The sequence below is a fragment of the Anabrus simplex genome, chromosome 6 (genome assembly GCF_040414725.1).
Source record: "Anabrus simplex isolate iqAnaSimp1 chromosome 6, ASM4041472v1, whole genome shotgun sequence".
In the NCBI taxonomy this organism is placed as follows: domain Eukaryota; kingdom Metazoa; phylum Arthropoda; class Insecta; order Orthoptera; family Tettigoniidae; genus Anabrus; species Anabrus simplex.
In genome coordinates, this window is record NC_090270.1 from 349038810 (window position 1) to 349054646 (window position 15837).

General features: G+C 40.7%; 1 protein-coding gene across 1 annotated transcript in view; it reads right to left on the reverse strand.

Annotated features, from left to right (window-relative positions):
- The window catches only part of LOC136875825 (gastrula zinc finger protein XlCGF8.2DB), a 110459-nt gene that overhangs the window by 17656 nt on the left and 76966 nt on the right, over window positions 1–15837 (reverse strand). The window contains exon 4 of the mRNA XM_067149448.2: window positions 13613–13671. Coding sequence (XP_067005549.2) covers window positions 13613–13671 — 59 coding nt within the window. The remainder of the gene's footprint in view (window positions 1–13612; window positions 13672–15837) is intronic.

A 15837-nucleotide genomic window follows, 5' to 3' on the forward strand; every position in this document is an offset into this window, starting at 1 on the left:
CCGCATTTAATTTCCAAGTAAGGTGACAGATATCTGTTGAAAATTCCAATATATATTGCAACCGTCACTATCGAGGCGATGCCTTTTCATTCTTTTGTTTTAACACATGCAACAATGGTTGACGGTCAGTATAAATCACAAAATGAAGAACTTCTGTAATGTTTATGGACAGTCAGGTGCTGTATGACTGTTGTGCATCATTCAACCTTTCCGAATAACAGGCTTCCATCCGTCTTTTTGAAGCTGCTGAACGATGGTTCCAATAGCATAATTACCAGTGTCAGTCACAAGGGCTAGTGTGTAAACACTGTTGCTTCAGCTAGGTCCCATTTACATTTCTCAAATGGTTTAACTGCTTCAGGTGTCCACTGAATTTCTCATTTTTCAAGTTTTCCTGCTCGTTTTATATACTTGTGTAGAACAGCTTGAGTCTCAGCAGCATTCGCGAGGTATCACTTGTACAAGTTGATCTGAATCATTTGAATAGTTTGTGTCTACAATGACGTCAATTTTTTTATCAAAAAATCAAAAATCTCTTTATTTGCAAATGAGGTGTCTACCTCGGTGGCAAATGGTACACTAAAATACATTATTGTCAAGTACTAAATATTAAATTAACAAGAGAAGAAAATTTTCCTATAATACAATATTATACAATTTATGCTAACAATGTTTTCTATTAAACACACAGCTCATCCTTAATAAATTTATATTGTTTACAAAATTCTACTTATAATATCTCCTGTACTACTTACAAATATAGTCAACTGATATACAGTATGTGGAATTACTTCAAATGATACTATACAACTGGTATAAGATTAATATTTACATTGCATTTATTTATTTTCTTTTTTTCTTTTTTTTTTACCCGTTCTGGATTCTAAGTAGCATAATGACCTGCTGCGTCTTAACCAGAGCCCCTTTTGCCACCACTTTTCAGAGTTCCTGAAGGGCCTTCACAGCTACCGTAGAAACTGGGTTCCCTGCGATATTATAAGGTAACCTAAGAATTCTAGTTCTTCTACACCGATAACGGACTTGGACACGTTAATAGATTGATCATGCTTATTCAATCGTTCAAACACTAATCTGAGATGCTGTACATGCTTTTCTTCAGAACATGAAGTGATTAGACAATTATCTACTTCCATTCCTCAGATAAAACGTTGGAATATAGTGAGTCCAAATGGCATCACATTGAACTTGCAAAGACCAAACGGTTTGTCTTTTTCAGTGACCGGAATTTGAAATTGATCTTCTTGTTTTGCAGGAAATGCTGAAAGTCCTCAATCCTCGGAATAGGGTATCGATCAGGTATCGTTTGCTAACTAAGTCTGCAGAAGTCACCACAGATGCAGCGCGCCAACCTTCTTCGGTGTTAAGGGTAACGGACTAGGCCACTGAGAATTTGACCATCGAATTATACCATGGCTCAGCATGAATTCAAATTCTTCCTTGTCTATTGCTAGCTGAGTTGTCCTTTAGATCATGCTTGATGTTACTTGGGAAAAGACTGGGCTTGGTGATATTTGGATACATGCTAAAAATGTCTGAAAATTCTGGGTGCTTTGACGAAGTAATGACAACATTACTTTCAGTGATACTAGACTACTTTTATTATAGTTTTGTGTTATCATCTATTAAACACTGTCAACGAGTAACTTGAAATGATGTAAAAAGTCAGCACCCACTTTAGCTACTGTAAAAGGCCATGTGAATTCCCAAAACTGATGGTCACTATTCTCATACCAAAAGTAGGAATCTCTGTTCCATTGGCAGCATACAACTTGAAATCATTAGGATCCTTTGGAATGTTCTGCTTCGAGACTGGTATTATTGGTACATGAGCCCCACTGTCGGCACCCTGGAGTTTTCTGAATCCTGCTCACACTTCTGAGGCGACATTATTTCCTAAAATGGTGATGAAAGTAGCGGCGAGACTGGCTACCTCCACAGTTGTAACTAGGAGATCTGTGGCAACTAACTCCTTAGGTAGTGATTCTGACTGGCATGCCATCTGTAGCCTCCAATTTCCTAACGTCATAAACATCACGGAGGATTGACAAGTCCGTGATTTTATTTGTCATGATGGCTGATTTATGGAGGCTTTCATCTGAAATGAGTAAAATATTCCTTACTGACTCAGGTATGAGGGGGAATCAAAATAAAAGGCATTTTATTTTTCATTTAAATTCATTTCTTGAAAAACACAAGGCAATTACACTTTATTTTTCCACATAGTTTCAAGCTTTGGAAATGCATTTGTCCCAGTGTATGGGCAGTTTTTGATGCCCTCATCGTAAAAAACAAAGGGTGCGTCACCAGCCACTTGCACATGAAGTCTCATTATCTTCAAATCGTTGCACTCCTAGAGCTTCTTTAAGCAATCCGGCCGGGTGATAAGTCTGGGCTGTAAGGAGGATGATCAAGTGTAGTACTGTAGCTTGGAGACAGTTAGAGCTGCAGTATGGGGCCGCACATTGCCGAATCCACTGGTGTTGTCTTTTGCGGTGATATGCAACCCTCGCCTTGTTCAACAGCTAGCAGTTGTAAGCAGCATTGATTGTGCATCGCTCATGAAAAATGCCTCGCTGATCAAAAAACAGTTGCCAGCTGATAGTCAAGTCTTGGCTTCCACTGGTGCTGCCTCCCCTTTCCAGACTGTAGTGGTGGATCAGTGTTTCGTTGCAGGTGACGATCCGACTCAAAAATACATCACCTTCTTCTGCAAACCTTGCTGTAAGCCTCTGATAAAGCTACAAACTTGTCAACTTCAGATTTTTGGTCAAAAGGTGAGGGACCCTTCTGGAACACACTTTACGGAACTGTAGGTCATTTGTGATGGTTGCTTGACTCTCGTCCTTCCTTGAACTTTTCACTCCAGGCAAACAAACGCATCCTTGACAAAGTTTGATCACCGAACTGTGCAGTCCATCTCTGACAAATCTGCGCCACTGTAACTCGTTCACGAGCATGCATTGCGCAGTAGAGGGGTGCAACAGTTGCTCTGACATTGTGAGCGTTAGGTTGAAATATCTAACAGCACACTCTCCCCACTGCCAATGGTCCTGCCTAAGCGCGGTGCCAGTCCTACCAACCACTGATGTTAAGGAACAAAAATCCTGTTTATATTTGATCGATCTCCGCAATTTATCCAGCCATAATGTTTGAAGTTAACAACTGCGTTGCATTATACCAAATTCAAGCCACGCAAGCAAGTTGCCTGTCATCACTTTCATGATTTAACCTCAAAAGTCTTTGATTTGCGAGTGTGTACTTGTTTTGCTCTTCTGAATCCAATATATTGAAAATGTCAGCCACATATTTACATCAAGCTGAGAAACTAAATAATCAAACATTGTGCATTCTCTTTTAACTGTGCTAAGCCTGGACTGCGACATTCCCCACTGGCCCTTGTTCGTATGTGGCTGGTTATATCACACGTGTTATCAGTTTGCAAGATCTTAAAGGCACAGCGGTTCGCTACAAATGATCCACGCTCTGCTACATGAGACACGTTTAATTTGGTTCCTTAGTACATGAAGACTGTGTATTAATATATGAATGAACAATTTGAAGATTTTCATGTGGTTGGTTTGCTGTGCCAAAAATATGTTTGTACGACTCGACAGATGTACTTTCTCTTTCATGAATTTTAATTTGGAGGTTCATTCCAGCTTCAATGGGTCATGCATTAGTTATCCTATGGATATTTTAATTCCCATTGTTCTCTTTTTAATAACCTAAATGTAATAATGGTTTAGTACTTGTATAGCTGAAGATGTCAATTAGGTAGATGAAACATGTAATAATAATTGCTTGTATTTTATCTGATTAAATAGTGTATTGTCCTCAACATCAATATGGAACCAAGATAAAAGTTTTAGTATGTAAAAGCTATATTTAATTAGGGAGTATTCAAGATAAACTTAAATATTATAAGTGGTCCGCCTATTCAATACAATATATTGGAGTTTGAGTCATTAGTCCATAGACTGGTTTGATGCAGCTGTCCATGCCACCCTATCCTGTGCTAACTTTTCATTTCTACATAACTACTGCATCCTACATCTGCTCTAATCTGCTTGTCATATTCATACCTTGGTCTACCCCTACCGTTCTTACCACCTACACTTCCTTCTAAAACCAACTGAACAAGTCCTGGGTGTCTTAAGATGTGTCCTATAATTCTGTCTCTTCTTCTCGTCAAATTTAGCCAAATCGATCTACTCTCACCAATTCGATTCAGTATCCCTTCATTTGTGATTCGATCTATCCATCTCACCTTCAACATTCTTCTGTAACACCACATTTCAAAAGCTTCTATTCTCTTTCTTTCTGAGCTAGTTATCGTCCATGTTTCACTTCCATACAATGCCATGATCCACACGAAAGTCTTCAAAAACATCTTTCTAATTCCGATATCAATGTTTGAAGTGAGCAAATTTCTTTTCTTCAGAAAGCTCTTCCTTGCTTGTGCTAGTCTGCATTTTATGTCCTCCTTACTTCCGCCATCGTTAGTTATTTTACTACCCAAGTAACAATATTCATCTACTTCCTTTAAGACTTCATTTCCTAATCTAATATTTCCCGCATCACCTGCCTTCGTTCGACTGCACTCCATTACTTTTGTTTTGGACTTATTTATTTTCATCTTGTACTCCTTACCCAAGACTTCATCCATACCATTCAGCAACTTCTCGAGATCTTCTGCAGTCTCAGATAAAATAACAATATCATCGGCAAATCTCAAGGTTTTGATTTCCTCTCCTTGGACTGTGATTCCCTTTCCAAATTTCTCTTTGATTTCCTTTACTGCCTGTTCTATGTAAACATTGAAAAGGAGGGGGGACGAACTGCAGCCTTGCCTCACTCCTTTCTGGACTGCTACTTCTTTTTCAAAGCCCTCGATTCTTATCACTGCAGACTGATTTTTATAAAGATTGTAGATAATTCTTCGTTCTCGGTATCTGATCCCTATCATCTTCAGAATCATAAATAGCTTGGTCCAATCAACATTATCGAATGCCTTTTCTAGATCTACGAATGCCATGTACGTGGGCTTGTCCTACTTGATTCGATCCTCTAAGATCAGATATAAAGTCAGAATTGCTTCACGTGTTCCTACATTTCTTCTGAAGCCAAACTGATCTTCTCCCAACTCACCTTCAACTTGTTTTTCCATTCTTCTGTAAATAATACATGTTAAAATTTTGCAGGCATGTGATACTAAACTAATGGTGCGGTAATTCTCACACCTGTCAGCACCGGCTTTCTTGGGAATACGTATAACAACATTCTGCCGAAAATCAGATGGGACTTCGCCTGTCTCATACATCTTGCACACTAAATGAAATAACCTTGCCATGCTGGTTTCTCCTAAGGCAGTCAGTAATTCAGAGGGAATGTCATCAATTCCAGGTGCCTTGTTCCGATTTAGGTCACTCACAGCTCTGTCAAACTCTGACCTCAAAACTGGGTCTCCCATTTCATCAGCGTTAACAGCCTCTTCTTGTTCCAGAACCAAATTATCTACATGTTTACTTTGATACAACTGTTGGATATGCTCCTGCCATCTTTCTGCTTTCCATCTGAGCATTTACTATTCATACACCTAGATTTCCTTTCTCCAAAGTTTTCCTTGATTTTCCTGTATGCAGCATCTACCTTTCCCAAGACCATACAACCTTCGACATCCTTGCACTTCTCCTTCAGCCATTCTTCCTTAGCTACCTTGCACTTTCTATCCACTTGGTTCTTTAATCGCCTGTATTCTTTTCTGCCCTTTTCATTTCTAGCATTCTTGTATTTTCGTTGTTCATCAATCAGGTCTAGTATCTCCTGAATTATCCACTGGTTCTTAGTTGATCTTTTCTCCCTTCCTAACATTTCTTCAGCAGCCCTACCAACTTCATTTTTCATGACTCTCCACTCTTCCTCTATAGTGTTTCCTTCAGCCTTTTCATTTAGTTCTTGTGCAACATGTTCCTTGAAACAATCCCTCACACTCTTTTCTTTCAACTTGTCTAAATCCCATCTTTTTGCATTCTTTCCTTTCTTCAATTTCTTCAACTTCAGATGGCATTTCATGACCAACAAGTTGTGGTCAGAGTCCACGTCTGCTCCTGAGAAAGTTTTGCAATCCCACACCTGGTTTCTGAATCTCTGCCTAATCATAATGAAGTCTATTTGATACCTTCCAGTGTCTCCTGGTCTCGTCCATGCATGCAGCCGTCGTTTGTGGTGTTTAAACCAAGTATTGGCAAGGACTAAATTATGATCAGTGCAGAATTCAACCAGCCGACTTTCTCTTTCGTTCCTTTGTCCCAATCCAAATTCTCCTACTGTACTACATTCTCTTCTTTGGCCTAAAAGTGCATTCCAGTCTCCCATCACAATTAGATTCTTGTCACCTTTTACATATTGCATTAAATCTTCTATCTCTTCATATGTTCTTTCGATTTCCTCATCATCCGCTGAACTAGTAGGCATATAGACCTGCACTATTGTGGTGGGCATTGGTTTGGTGTCTGTCTTGACGACAATACTTCTTTCACTATGCTGGTTGTAGTAGATTACCCGCTGCCCTATTTTCTTATTCATTATTAAACCAACTCCTACATTTCCCCTGTTTGATTTTGTGTTGATAATTCGGTAGCCACCTGACCAGAAATCCTGTTCTTCCTGCCAACATACTTCACTTATACCAACTACATCTAACTTTAGTCTATCCATCTCCATTTTCAGATTCTCTAACCTACCGCAATGATTCAAACTTCAAATATTCCACGCTCCAACTCGCAGAATGTCAGTATCCATCTTTCTGATGATTGCCCCCTCTCGTGTAGTCCCCACCCGGAGATCCGAATGGGGGACTAGTTTACCTCCGGAACATTTTACCCGGGAGGAAGCCATCATCAGTACATCATTCATACAGAGAGAGCTGCATGTCCTCGGGAGGTAGTTACGGCTGTAGTTTCCCGTTGCTTTCAGCCGTGTAGCAGTATCAACACAGCTAAGCCATGTTGAGTATTATTACAAGGCCGTATCAGTCAATCATCTAGACTGCCGCTCTTGCAACTACCGAAAGGCTGCTTCCCCCCTTTCGATGAACCATTCGTTAGTCTGGTCTCTCAACAGATACCCCCATCCGATATGGTCGCACCTGCAGCTTGGCTATCTGCATCATTGGGACACGCAAGCCTCCCCACCGCGGCAAGGTCACATGGTTCGCAGAAGAGGCAATACAATATATAATTTATTATACTTAGTATATGTTTCGTCCCCTAAGGGACCTCATCAGCTAATAATAAATTAACATTAATATATCAGAAATACAAAATAGATATTATTAAAATTGGAAAGACACATTCAAATATTGATGTATGGTTACGACATTTACACTGACTGACAGAGCAAATGCAACACCAAGAAGGAGTGGTCAGAACTTTATGCCAATTGCAGGGTAGACTGACGTCACTGAGGTATGCTCATGATGTGAAATGTGCCACTGTGCTGCGCACGTAGCGAACGATAAATGGGACACGGCGTTGGCGTTGGCGAATGGCCCACTTTGTACCGTGATTTCTCAGCCGACAGTCATTGTAGAACGTGTTGTCGTGTGCCACAGGACACGTGTATAGCTAAGAATGCCAGGCCGCCGTCAACGGAGGCATTTCCAGCAGACAGACGACTTTACGAGGGGTATGGTGATCGGGCTGAGAAGGGCAGGTTGGTCGCTTCATCAAATCGCAGCCGATACCCATAGGGATGTGTCCACGGTGCAGCGCCTGTGGCGAAGATGGTTGGTGCAGGGACATGTGGCACGTGCGAGGGGTCCAGGCGCAGCCTGAGTGACTTCAGCACGCGAGGATCGGCGCATCTGCCGCCAAGCGGTGGCAGCCCCGCACGCCACGTCAACCGCCATTCTTCAGCATGTGCAAGACACCCTGGCTGTTCCAATATCGACCAGAACAATTTCCCGTCGATTGCTTGAAGGAGGCCTGCACTCCCGGCGTCCGCTCAGAAGACTACCATTGACTCCACAGCATAGACATGCACGCCTGGCATGGTGCCGGGCTAGAGTGACTTGGATGAGGGAATGGCGGAACGTCGTGTTCTCCGATGAGTCACGCTTCTGTTCTGTCAGTGATAGTCACCGCAGACGAGTGTGACGTCGGCGTGGAGAAAGGTCAAATCCGGCAGTAACTGTGGAGCGCCCTACCGCTAGACAACGCGACATCATGGTTTGGGGCGCTATTGCGTATGATTCCACGTCACCTCTAGTGCGTATTCAAGGCACGTTAAATGCCCACCGCTACGTGCAGCATGTGCTGTGGCCGGTGGCACTCCCGTACCTTCAGGGGCTGCCCAATGCTCTGTTTCAGCAGGATAATGCCCGCCCACACACTGCTCGCATCTCCCAACAGGCTCTACGAGGTGTACAGATGCTTCCGTGGCCAGCGTACTCTCCGGATCCCTCACCAATCGAACACGTGTGGGATCTCATTGGACGCCGTTTGCAAACTCTGCCCCAGCCTCGTACGGACGACCAACTGTGGCAAATGATTGACAGAGAATGGAGAACCATCCCTCAGGACACCATCCGCACTCTTATTGACTCTGTACCTCGACGTGTTTCTGCGTGCATCGCCGCTCGCGGTGGTCCTACATCCTACTGAGTCGATGCCGTGCGCATTGTGTAACCTGCATATCGGTTTGAAATAAACATCAATTATTCGTCCGTGCCGTCTCTGTTTTTCCCCCAACTTTCATCCCTTTCGAACCACTCCTTCTTGGTGTTGCATTTGCTCTGTCAGTCAGTGTAAAATAAGATCTCTGAAATTTTGTTAAAATTGTAAGTCTTATGATAGATAAAACAGTTAACTTGTTCATTTTACTCTTGTTGATATTCTTGGAAAAATGCCAGTTTTTCTTTATAAAATGTTAAATGATCAATTGTTGTAAATAGCATACTTGATTTGTATCTCTTGATGAAAGATTTGTTAAAACTTTAATATGCATTCCTTAGATAGTATAATATATTGAATGCTTTAGAATTTAAAGTTAGCTCGGGGCTGTAGTGGCAAAGTTCTTTGTGGTAATGGATATAATTTTATTCCTTATTATTGGCCCCGATGTGCGGAGAAGGTCTCACTTGTACCGAGTAAGTAAGATGCACACTTAGTTATAATATTTAAGTTTATCTTGAATATTCACTAATTGATTATACTCAATACGGGATTAGTATTACTTGAAATGAAGCTGTTAAAGCTTGTCACTTGTAAAGCTATATTTGCTCACCTAGAAATAAATTTTTTACATACATGCAGAGTAGTGAAAAACAAGCGAAGGGATCAAGAGACTATAAAAGCAATAGAACGTGATGATGGAACTCTGGCACAAGAAGAGGGAGAAATTAAACAAGAACTCAAGATCTATTTCGAAAAGCTGCGTAATGGAGATACAGAAAACGTAACAACGGATAGAGGAGAGCCAAGTCGAGGAACCACAACTGAACCACCAATTACATGGCTTGAGGTTGAAAATGCGCTCAAGAGCATGAAGAAAGGAAAGGCAGTGGGCGTAGATGAACTAAGTGCAGATATGCTGAAAGCAGCGGGAGTTCCAGGAATCCAATGGCTCTATAGACTGCTCAACAAGATATGGGAGGAAAATACTATTCCTGAGGACTGGAAGATGGGCATCATTATACCTCTGTTCAAGACAGGAAGCCGACGAAAATGTACTAATTACCGTGGTATCACACTACTGTCTCATGTCCTGAAAATATTGGAAAAAATAATAGAGACCAGAATCAGAGATATTGTTGAACCAATTTTGGAAGAAGAGCAGTACGGTTTCAGACCAGGAAGGTCAACTACAGACCTTATATTTGCAATTAGGATGCTAATGGAAAAATACTGGGAGAAGAACAAGCCTTTATTCCTAATATTTTTGGACATTGAGAAAGCACACGACAGTGTACCAAGGGAAAGAATTTGGCAATGCATGAAAGAACTTCAAGTGCGAGACAGCCTCATAGACAAAGTTGTATAGTTGTATAGTGGGAACAGAAGCTGTATTCAAGTAGGATGTGGTTTGTCGGACTGGTTTGAAACAAAGAGAGGAGTGCAGCAGGGCAGCTCATTTTCACTACTTCTATTTATTATTGTAATGGATGTAGTAATGAAATCTATTAAAAGGAAAGAACATGGAGATATCAAAGCCTTCACATTTGCAGATGATGTTGCGATCTGGAGTGACTCAGAAGATGAATTGGGAGAGAGAATACAAAGCTGGAATGAGGAGTTTAAGAAATATGGTTTAAACATCAGCAAGACCAAGACGGTGGTGATGAAAGTGTATGGGGAAGGAGCAGAACCAATAGTCATGCTAAATGAAGCTCAACTGGACAGCGTTCCAGTTTTCAAATACTTGGGTAGCGTTATATCAAATGACAACCTAGCAAAACATGAGGTGAACAATCGAATCAATAAGGCAACACAATTCTACCACCAGGTAAGACACCTGCTGTGGGATGAGCAAATACCCATGAAAACAAAAATGACATTGTACAAGTCCTATTATAACCCAATTCTTACATACAGTCTCGAAACCACAACACTGACCAATAGAGAGAATTCCAAACTTCAGGCAGCTGAAATGAAATTCCTACGCACTATGATCCAGAAAACCAGGAAAGACAAGATTAGGAATAAGAAAATTAGAGAAGAAGTAGGAATAGACAATTCTCTCCTAAATAAGATTCAGATATCAAGACTGAAGTGGTTTGGTCACATGAAGAGGATGCCAGTAAACAGAACTGCAAGGAAGGAATTTAAGTAATAATAATAATAACTTAAATGTTTCCACCTTTTCAATACAATATATTCACAAATTTACAAAATTATACGGTACTAGTTTCGACCCATCTAGGGGTCATCATCAGCCGTATTTGAGCAAAGATCATTTGTGGCGAAATCCTAAGACAGTATTATTTTAAAGAATAACAAGTGAAATGAGATGTTATGGTAATAGTTAATAATACAAGGAATATACATAATAAGAGGTTTTTAACAAAGAATCAAGTATAAATGGGGTGTTGTAAAAATTATAATCATGGAAATCAGTAAGTTCTTGTATTGAAATGAAATATGGCTAAGGAAGAGGGCTTAAGGTGGGGCTGAAGGGTGCGGGAGAAAGTGTAATTGTTTTGGAAAAGTACCTTTGATTAAATTTAGGATTGAGTTTAGGTTGGCTGCATTATTGTTTCTGAGGAAAGTGATAAATAGATCGAAGAGTATGTTGGGTTTCTCTGAGATTTCATTGAGATTGTGACTGGCATTAAAGTATTGGTCTAGGTGTATGTAGTAATTTTCCATTATGTTCAGTAAAGGGCCCTTGTTTGCTAATACGAGGATGTCCATGTCTTGTTCAATATTGGTGAAATTATGGTTATAATCTTGCATGTGTTGGCCGATGGCTGAAAACTTGTTGTATTTTATTGCGTTAGTGTGCTCGTGGTATCTGATAATGAAGTTTCTCCCGGTTTGCCCGATGTAGGTTTTTTTACAGGTGGTACATTTGATCCTATAAACTCCTGATTTTAAAAAACTGCTGGTCTTGTTGATGTGTGAAGTATTGTATAAAACATTCATGTTCTTATTGTTGGTTTTGAAGGCTATTTTAACGCCTTGTTTCTTAAAGATGTTGGTTAACTTGTAGATATCATTGTTGAACGTGAAGGTGGAAAATGTTAGAGGTTTGGTTATTTCTTTTTTGAGGGTAGTTTTTGGGCGATGTTTGTGTTTATTGATTATCCTTTCTATAAAATGATTGCTGAAGCCGTTGAATTTTGCGATTCCGCGGATTGTGTTGAGTTCGTTTTTTAGATCTTTATTGGACATAGGTATGCTGAAGGCTCGGTGAACTAGGCTGTTGTATGTGGCTCGTTTGTGGGACTGGGGGTGCACTGAATCTTGGCGAATGGTGGAGGCTGTTTGAGTGGGTTTTCTGAAAATTCTATAACTGAAAGAATCTGAGTTTCTAGTGATGGTTAAATCTAGAATCCGAATCAAATCAAAAAATCAACTTTCTAGATTTAACCATCACTAGAAACTCAGATTCTTTCAGTTATAGAATTTTCAGAAAACCCACTCAAACAGCCTCCACCATTCGCCAAGATTCAGTGCACCCCCAGTCCCACAAACGAGCCACATACAACAGCCTAGTTCACCGAGCCTTCAGCATACCTATGTCCAATAAAGATCTAAAAAACGAACTCAACACAATCCGCGGAATCGCAAAATTCAACGGCTTCAGCAATCATTTTATAGAAAGGATAATCAATAAACACAAACATCGCCCAAAAACTACCCTCAAAAAAGAAATAACCAAACCTCTAACATTTTCCACCTTCACGTTCAACAATGATATCTACAAGTTAACCAACATCTTTAAGAAACAAGGCGTTAAAATAGCCTTCAAAACCAACAATAAGAACATGAATGTTTTATACAATACTTCACACATCAACAAGACCAGCAGTTTTTTAAAATCAGGAGTTTATAGGATCAAATGTACCACCTGTAAAAAAACCTACATCGGGCAAACCGGGAGAAACTTCATTATCAGATACCACGAGCACACTAACGCAATAAAATACAACAAGTTTTCAGCCATCGGCCAACACATGCAAGATTATAACCATAATTTCACCAATATTGAACAAGACATGGACATCCTCGTATTAGCAAACAAGGGCCCTTTACTGAACATAATGGAAAATTACTACATACACCTAGACCAATACTTTAATGCCAGTCACAATCTCAATGAAATCTCAGAGAAACCCAACATACTCTTCGATCTATTTATCACTTTCCTCAGAAACAATAATGCAGCCAACCTAAACTCAATCCTAAATTTAATCAAAGGTACTTTTCCAAAACAATTACACTTTCTCCCGCACCCTTCAGCCCCACCTTAAGCCCTCTTCCTAAGCCATATTTCATTTCAATACAAGAACTTACTGATTTCCATGATTATAATTTTTACAACACCCCATTTATACTTGATTCTTTGTTAAAAACCTCTTATTATGTATATTCCTTGTATTATTAACTATTACCATAACATCTCATTTCACTTGTTATTCTTTAAAATAATACTGTCTTAGGATTTCGCCACAAATGATCTTTGCTCAAATACGGCTGATGATGACCCCTAGATGGGTCGAAACTAGTACCGTATAATTTTGTAAATTTGTGAATATATTGTATTGAAAAGGTGGAAACATTTAAGTTATTATTATTATTACTTATATATTGTTCAATACGGACCAAAAACATGAAATTCATAACCATCAAGGAAGGAATTTGACAGAAAGGTAGAAGGAAGAAAACCCGTGGGAAGGCCACGAAGGAAATGGATAGATTTAGTTAAGAGCGATGTAATGCTGAGAGGTCATGATTGGGACAAGTTGGTGGAGGAAGAATGGTACAAGGACAGGATGAGATGGAGGAGGCTCATATACCACACCCGGGAAACTGAAGATGGTTTAGGATGATGATGATGACATGCAAAATATCAATTTCAGATTACTTACTCCTTTAAGATGGTTTCAGTTCTCACCCATGCTTCATTGTCATGATTCTTCTTCAAATCCTGGAAAGATAAATAAAACAATGTATAAATAACACCATTCTTATGCCTTCCAGCATTTTCTGTGTGAATTAACGAAGCTCCTCTATAATTCCCAAGCTGCATTTAGTTCCATGAAACATGAGTCTAACCCTCGCAATGTTTTGTCTCCCTCTACTTCTCTTACCCAACATCGCAGAGTTCATTATTCTCCTCCACTAACTCCTCAGAAAGAACAGAAAGGAAAAAAAGCATAATGATTAAATTTTAGGCTCCAAGAATTTTGCTTCACTTGTTCTCCCTAACAGCAGCAGGATGGATTGAGCCTTTGCCAAACCACTGAACTGTTGATGTCACGAACAGTGAGATGAATTTGGATACTATAATCTATCAGCTTCATTGTCCGTATTGATGAATTAAGAATGCAAGTATGAAGAATGAGATTTCCACCTAATCAATACTTTGTTACAAAATGTTTGAAGTTGTCTGCATTGAAACAGTACCGGTTTTGACCTGTAAAAAGGTCATCATCAGCTGTTGGTGAACCTGCTGAATAAGGCATTCTTGTTAAATTCTTGTTAAATTAGTTTTAGTAATGTTTTACGTACTATCGCTGTTAAGCAGGTTCACCAACAGCTGATGATGACCTTTTTACAGGTCGAAACCGGTACTGTTTCAATGCAGACAACTTCAAACATTTTGTAACAAAGTATTGATTAGGTGGAAATCTCATTCTTCATACTTGCATGAATTTGGATGGCGAGGGGAAACAGAACTGGCTCCTGCTGCGTCAGAGAGGACCAAGGTGACCCCACATCACTTCAAACAACATTTTGAGAGAGACAAGAAAAGATCTGCACCAGAGCATAGACACGTTACAACATGCATCAATTCAAGAATATTTCCCACATTATATTAGTCAATGTTATAATTTCCTCCTTATCTACACTGCCTGACAAAAAACTTGAAGCACCCAGAAGAAATGGTCGTATTTTAATGTAACGTAAGTGATTACAATTGGAATTCTCTGTAACATGTACAAATGTTGCCAGAGTCAATGAGTGTTTAGTACTGCTACCACGGCCATAACAGCACCCGATGTCGCGCGATCGCTGTGAAGGACATGGAGGTACCGTGTACTCACATGGGACAGCATTATCAGCACCTGACAAAGTTTGAAAAGGACGTCCTTGTGGGTGGCCAATTGGCCGCCTGGTCGAATTGTGCAATATCCAGATTTGTGGGGCATTCGGATGCAACAGTAACACGCTGAAGGACTGCGCGGGCAATCATACTTGTCTTCAAGATTGCCGTACCACAAGGGATGATCGCACAATGTAATCCCGTCACATCTGCACCATCCTGCAATATTGGTCAGAGTCTAGCAACAGCCAGAGCAGGGAATTACTGTCCCATGTATAGGCTGCAAAATGGCTGCATTTGGAGTGGTGCCATGAGCGGGAGCTGCACCATCGTCTGAGAGTATGATGGCGACCTGGGAAGAGCTCTGGTTCTTCCAATGGCTTGGAGCATCGTGGTATGGCAAGCCATGACTTCAGATCACAGCTGGTAGTCACTGAGAGAGCCCTGACAGCAATCACAGACATCCTGCATCCTCGTGTGACAGTGACTTCAGATCACAGCTGGTAGTCACTGAGAGAGCCCTGACATCAGACTGATACATCACAGACATCCAGCATCCTCGTGTGACAGTGACCTCAGATCACAGCTGGTAGTCACTGAGAGAGCCCTGACAGCAGACTGATACGTCACAGACATCCTGTGTCCTCGTGTGACAGTGACTTCAGGTCAAGCCTAGTAGTCAATGAGAGAGCGTTGACAGCAGACTGATATGTCACAGACATTCTGTGTCCTCGTGTGACAGTGACCTCAGATCACAGCTGGTAGTCACTGAGAGAGCCCTGACAGCAATCACAGACATCCTGCATCCTCGTGTGACAGTGACTTCAGGTCATGCCTAGTAGTCACTGAGAGAGCCCTGACAGCAGACTGATATGTCACAGACATCCTGTGTCCTCGTGTGACAGTGACTTCAGTTCACAGCTGGTAATCACTGAGAGAGCTCTGACAGCAGACTGTACATCACAGACATCCTGCGTCCTCGTGTGACAGTGACCTCAGATCACAGCTGGTAATCACTGAGAGAGCTCTGACAGCAGACTGTACATC